The sequence below is a fragment of the Papio anubis genome, chromosome 3 (genome assembly GCF_008728515.1).
Source record: "Papio anubis isolate 15944 chromosome 3, Panubis1.0, whole genome shotgun sequence".
Taxonomy (NCBI): domain Eukaryota; kingdom Metazoa; phylum Chordata; class Mammalia; order Primates; family Cercopithecidae; genus Papio; species Papio anubis.
The window spans coordinates 113857385-113864275 of record NC_044978.1 but is presented as its reverse complement, the minus strand read 5'-3'; the positions used below and the strand labels follow the sequence as shown (position 1 = coordinate 113864275).

At 32.6% G+C, this 6891-nt stretch overlaps 1 protein-coding gene across 1 annotated transcript; it reads right to left on the bottom strand.

Annotated features, from left to right (window-relative positions):
* Window positions 1-340: 340 nt before the first annotated feature.
* HTN1 (histatin 1) lies at window positions 341-4626 on the bottom strand. The gene is given in 4 exon segments (XM_009207000.4): window positions 341-898; window positions 1916-1945; window positions 2023-2043; window positions 3581-4626. Coding segments are annotated over 4 exon segments (174 nt in total). The 5' UTR covers window positions 3632-4626; the 3' UTR covers window positions 341-826.
* Window positions 4627-6891: the final 2265 nt, after the last annotated feature.

Sequence of the window (6891 nt, the reverse complement as noted above, 5' to 3'; positions counted from 1 at the left end):
TAAGGTGTAAGAAAGGGGTCCAGTTTCGGTTTTCTGCATATATCTACCCAGTTTTCTCAGCATCACTTATTGAACAGGAGATCCTTTCCTGATTACTTGTTTTTGTCAGGTTTGTTGAATATCAGATGGCAAGCAGAGACCCAAATCATGAATGAACTCCCATTCACAATTGCTACCAAGAGAATAAAATACCTAGAAATACAGGTAATAAAGGATGTGAAGGACCTCTTCAAGGAGAACTACAAACCGCTGCTCAAGGAAATAAGAAAGGACACAAACAAATGGAAAAACATTCCATTCTCATGGATAAGAAGAATCATTATCATGAAAACAGCCATACTGACCAAAGTAATTTATAGATTCAATGCTATTCCCATCAAATGACCATTGACATTTTTCACAGAATTTGAAATAACTACTTTAAATTTCATATGGATCCAGAGAAGAGCTCATATACCCAAGACAATGGTAAGCAAAAGAACAAAGCTCAAGCCATCACGCTACCTGACTTCAAACTATACTACAAGGCTACAGTTACCAAAACAGCATGGTACTTGTACCAAAGCAGACATATAGACCATTGGAACAGAACAGAGACCTCAGAAATAACACCACACATCTACAGCTTCAGAAGCATTTATATAAATCAATACACTTGAAGGAGCTAACCCATGCTACATTTCTTAAACTGGAATGGTTGTTGGCTTAATGGCTTTTTTTTTTTTTGTTTTTTTCTTGTTTTAACTGTCAGTGTTGATACTTCTAGAAAGAAAAGTAACTAGAGTCAGCTTACCTTTATAATCATGCCCCAAGATTACTGAGGATATCAATTGTAATACAGATAATTTGATCTGTAGCCTCCATATGATGGAAATTCTCAATGTGAATGATGCTTTTCCTGTATACACACAAAAGGAGATAGAGACAATGACAGTACAAGTGTTTCTCAAAAACTGTCATTAAAAGCTTAGATTGTTAAAGTTGTTAAGACCTTTTATTTTATCTACATAAATATTTTCAAACTTTTACGTTTTTCTTTTTTGTCAGAAAAATGTTTAAAAGTAGGTAAAAATGATGAAGTATTTACTGTTTGTTGATATTTTTGTGACAGTAGTACAGGTGGAAACACTGATTATAGGTAACCTCTCTAACCAGGGTTTAAATCTTCTTTAAAATATCACCTCCAAGCTACTATTTTGCTAACTATTGAGTATTATGGAAAGGATTAAGTTACTGTTTCCAACTTAAGTGGTGCTTCTTAATCTCATTCTTTTAGTGATCTTACTTTGTTTTACAATGCCTACATTCTTTCATACCCAGTGCTGTTAACATAAACAGTCCTCATCCCTTTTTATGCATCTTTTTACTTGGTGCATTTTTAACGTGCATACTTGCTATGTCAGTAAGGAGAACTTTTGAACCCAGATTCATATTGATATTATAGGTCAAAATAATATGAGACTTTATATACATACAGTGAGAAAAATGTTAGAGAAATACAACTTTCTGTCTAATTTAGCACAGTTTAATTTAAAGACTGTATCATCCTCAAAAATTAAGAAGGTAGAAACTTACCATATTACATGAGTAGCCTCTATGCTTCATTAAGCATATATTATACTTAATAGAATTAGGATTTCAACTATTCTTTAGGTCAGTGTGATTATTTACAGAACAAAGATAAGTTCTCAGAGAATAATTGACTTATTTCAGGTGGAACTGAGTTTCCATTGAAATACTGTTAGGACACAAGATATTTGTGACTTTTTGCCTTTGCATCATAAATAAATGAAATCAATGTGCACTTTAGCAATTAATGATTTACATATATTTGAGAGACAACTATTGATTCTTCTAGAAGAATATATAGAGAAGAAAACTTATTCAGAGTGCACATTATCGGAAGAACACTTACATGGAATTTTCTTCTGTGCCCATGATGTTTCTGTGAAATGAAAAGAAAAGATTAAAAATTGAATATAGGATCAGTTATCAAGTTTTCCAGTAAATGAAAAGTCTTACCCCTTTATGTGAATCAGCTCTCTTGGAAAAAAAAGAAAACGAGAAAATAATTAATATTTTAATTTTATAATTCAAGAGTAAGTATAAATATTGACTTAGCCACAATTATGATTAAACAGAATGGAGGCATTCTTTGGTTGATGACACACTAAATTAGTTATTTTAGCTTTATGACATCTTTAAAATGAGTGAAGGGTAAACTCTATAATTATTGTGCTATATTCAAATATTAACTCATTTTGGTTGATATGTCTTTTTTATGTAAGGCAGGAAAAGTCTATCACTGATGAATAAGAGAGTGGAAACTGACAAATGAAACACTGGATTGTTTTTTATATGAATATGTTCTATGTAGCTCAAAAGCTACCAACATACGAATATTTTATTTGCTAATAGAGATAAGCATTATACTTTTCTCTGTTCTTCTTATATGTTTATTTTTCCACTTCTATCCTTTTATAATAAAATAATGTGATAAACTGTGATATCATAACCAATTCAGTTTTCAAAATATTCATTAGAATTTAGTGGATAGTTTGGAATATTATTATTCTTTTGCGACCAATTTTCTATTAACTTCATAGAAAGAGGAGGAGGAGGAGGAAGAGAATGTGGAAGTAGAGAAGCAGAAAGAGTTCCAGAGAGGTCAAGTGCTTTTCCTACTAATACACAGTAGTAAATGGCAGTGCGATCTGGGAACCCATGACACTTAATAAATAACAGAGATTTGTTTTATGGTTGAAAATAGCAGCTTTATTTTAAGAAGAATTAAACAATTCTATGCTAACTTTAACAATTAGGTTGTGCAAGAAATGACTTGAAAATTCATATTTTGACACCCTGTAATACTTGGGTTCCATTTAAGTGTACCTTGTTCTTTCCTCAGATCTCTAACTTCAGATGGCCTAGAGCTTTTCATATTTAAAGATACTTTCACAGTTCTCAATCCCACATATTTAAAAAGCTTGCTAAATTTTCTTTTACTTTTACATTAAAGTAATTGTGCTTGAGTGTTTGCAGGTATGTAATGAATATCTATTCCAAGTCCTTAAAGAACTTATATAAGTTAATTCAAAGAAACTCTTTATATGGAAATATTAAAGCTTATAGAGCTGTTTTGTTGTTGTTGTTGTTGTTGTTGTTTTGTTTGTTTGTTTGTTTTTTGAGACGGAGTCTCGCTCTGTCGCCCAGGTTGGAGTGCAGTGACCCGATCTCAGCTCACTGCAAGCTCCGCCTCCCGGGTTTACGCCATTCTCCTGCCTCAGCCTCCCGAGGAGCTGGGACTACAGGCGCCCGCCACCTCGCCTGGTTAGTTTTTTGTATTTTTTAGTAGAGACGGGGTTTCACTGTGTAGGCCAGAATGGTCTCGATCTCCTGACCTCGTGATCCGCCCGTCTCGGCCTCCCAGAGTGCTGGGATTACAGGCTTGAGCCACCGTGCCCGGCCTATAGAGCTGTTTTGAGGTCAACATGAGTATATGCAGAACACAAGGAATAAGAGACACTTGGGATTAGTACTGAGAATGAATGTATTCTTTAAAATTTCCAGATATACTTACAGTCATGGAAACCATGAGAGCCAAGATTAAAGCAAAGACAAGAAACTTCATAGTTGGCTGAGTCCTATAAAATCATACATGAAAAATCAGTAATCATATTCTTTCTTGCATTCATTCATCAAACTTCTATTGATGACACTATGCTTCAAAGCACTGGGAGACATGCTCTGTTTTCCAGGCTGGAGTGCAGGGGCATGAACACAGATCACTGAAGCCTGGACCACCTGGGCTCAAACCATCCTCCCATCTTAGCCTCCCTAGTTCCACTTGTAGCTGGAACTACAAATGTGTGCCAACATGCCCAGTGAATTTTTTCTTTTTTAGGTAGAGAATGTTTTTAGTCTCACTATATTGCCCAGGCTGTTCTGAAACTCCTGGGCTCTAGGAATCTTCCTGCCTTGTCCTTTGAAAATGCTTGGATTACAGGTGTGAGCCCCAGGCATGGTCTCCTGAATTGATAAGTAAATGTGAGTGCTGTGATTTGGAAATATTAATATGCTAATGAAACACACAAATGAACATCTTAAACAAACCAAGAGGATGGGAGTAAGAAGGTAACGAAGAAAGGCAAACTTTAGTTGGATAATATGGAATGACTAAAGGGAGGTGTTGGGAGCCTATAAAGAAATAAAATGGAGAGGAAAGCATGTTAAAAAAAGAAAACAGTTCAGCATGTAGGGAGGACAAAACTGGAGGAAAGATGATCACTTAGGTTCTTGTGTCATTACAGGGGACTTATATAATGACATTAAGAATGGTAATTAAGATACAGTGTAAAGAGATATTTGGAAAGTAGAATGACAAGCAGCGGGGACTTGCTTTATAATAAAGTCAGTGAATATGAGCCAGATTTCTATTAGAGAATAGCACAGATGGTATAACCCTGAAATTAGAACATTAATGATATTGATTAGAGAAAAATGAAATGAAGAGAATTGACAGGGAATATGTTTGTAGCAACTTTGAGAAGTTGAACTGGTGAAGATTATTTAACATTTCAAATAATATTATTCAACAAAGTTAGCCTCATCTGGGACTCTGATATTCTTTCCATATATGTAATTTTATAATTATGTATATGAAAGTGAATCTAGTTACTTTGCAGATGTAAAAAAGTATAGCAGATTACTTATTTCTAAATTATAAATAGGTAAACAAAAGCATTTCCATTGGAAAATACAATTACCACAAGACTTAGAATTACATGGCATTTTTACCTGTTAATTGCAGCTATAAAGTAATCCATTAATAGGTAATTTAAATATTTTTTTCTAATCTCTCTTACCTGTCACTCGTGATAGAACATTACAGTAACATTTTTCGTCTAATTATAATAAAATGTCCTACTCTTAAAGAGCCCTACATCTCTATTATGGAAAGCAGAACCCATGATTTATGGCATTTACCATATTATTTATTCATTCATTTTGCTTCACTCATTTAAATGGAAACTTCTGCTATAGGACTAACTATAAAAATTATGTATTTCTTGAAGTTTTTCTATTACCTAATATATAAATCCTACTACAACTCTTTTTATGAAACAAAAGGCATGAGAATTTTACTATTGTTATGATTGTCAATTCTGTTGCAAGTACAAAATAAAAAGAAAAGTTCTAAGAAATTGGTCTTCTTTTACTAACACATAAATTAATAGATGAATGAACATAGATAATCAATATATAATTAATGGTTTTGAAAAATATATTTCCCAAGTAACACAATAATACAATAATAAAAATCTGGAACGGTAAACTCTTTCTTTTCTGCCATAACACAAATGAATGAAAATGAGTTAAATAAATTAGTAAGATTGAGATGCTAACTCTTACACAGTATATGCTTTGCATTATAACAGAACTGTTTTAAATGATGGAAAGGTCAATAAAAAACTAATAACATAGTTTCCTATTAAGAAGAAAGTAAATTTTTAAAAATAAATTTTTATGATAATACATTTGCCAAGAGAGAATTTATCAGTATCTTCTTGTAAAATTTGAAATTCTACTTTAAGTTAAATGTAGAATTAATAATTAAGAAAGTAGATACCAGGTATCTAGGCAAGGAAATAAAAAGAGTCCATTGAGGTCCCACCATCAGAGAGGATGTCATACATTGCCATATTCCATATTAGTTATTTTGCATGATGATTGCTGGTATTAATTCATAGGAATTGAGACCTGGAAGTCATCTTCAGATCCCAATAAATTGTCATTATTTCTTTATAATAAGTTATCAATAGATAATATACATTTTTCATAAGTGAGTTACAATTGATTTTAGCAAACAAAAGCTTATGCTAAGACATTCTATTGGATTGTACTTGAACATATTACCTTTTACTCAAGAGGAGAGACAAGAAGTCAGTGAAGCCTCAATAGATGTCCTTTCCTAGATGGCTGATGTATTTAAACACGTTGAAATTTCCCTTTTGTTTTTCTAAATAACATGAATTATGAGATCATATGATCGAGATGGAAAGTAATGCCCAAAATCTGTCTCTACAAATTCTAAAAATAAACTTAACCAAGGGATTTTTACAATAGACCATTGTGAAGACAAAGCAACCAGAAAGCAAATGGACCCATCACATGCTAATCCCAGTGTTAGTCTAGCCATGAGTGAGTCAGACAATGGAAAAGCATGCTGAGGAATCCAGGCATGGAAATGATTGCAGTGATAAAGATGCTTCTGTAGAATACCATCTACTACTTTTCAACAAATATATGTCCAAGATGGAACAACGCTATGTCAAAAATAATACTTACCATGTTATCAAAATTTTACACATTATCTAGTAAATAGTGATAATTAGCATAATAAAATTGGAGTCATTCTATACTTCAGAAGTTTTTCTACTAATCATTATTTATCTTGTATTTCTACCTTTATATTGACTTTGAATATTTTAAGTAATAAAGTGACTGTAAACATTTGCCAAAATTCAATCATCTTTTGGATACCATATGATAAAAATATTCTCATATTTAATGTCAATAGATTCTAGGTGCTTGGTCATATATCTTTCACATAAAACTGATTTCTTATGTTTAGAAATTTGAATTTACTTCCCTGAAGTTTTCAGGAGTTCATATGTCTTTATAGAGGCCATTTGTTGAAATAACTACATTAGATAGAAAGAGAAAAACAGAATTTTAATTTAATTAATAGGCAAACATATACAAACATTCACCTACTCGCTACTGGTTGGATAATTTGATGTGCTAAGAACTGAGTATTCAAAACTTATTTCCAAAGTTCAGTTAAGTTATACAGCCCAGTCCATTGTTCCTCAGAGGGTGCCACATGTG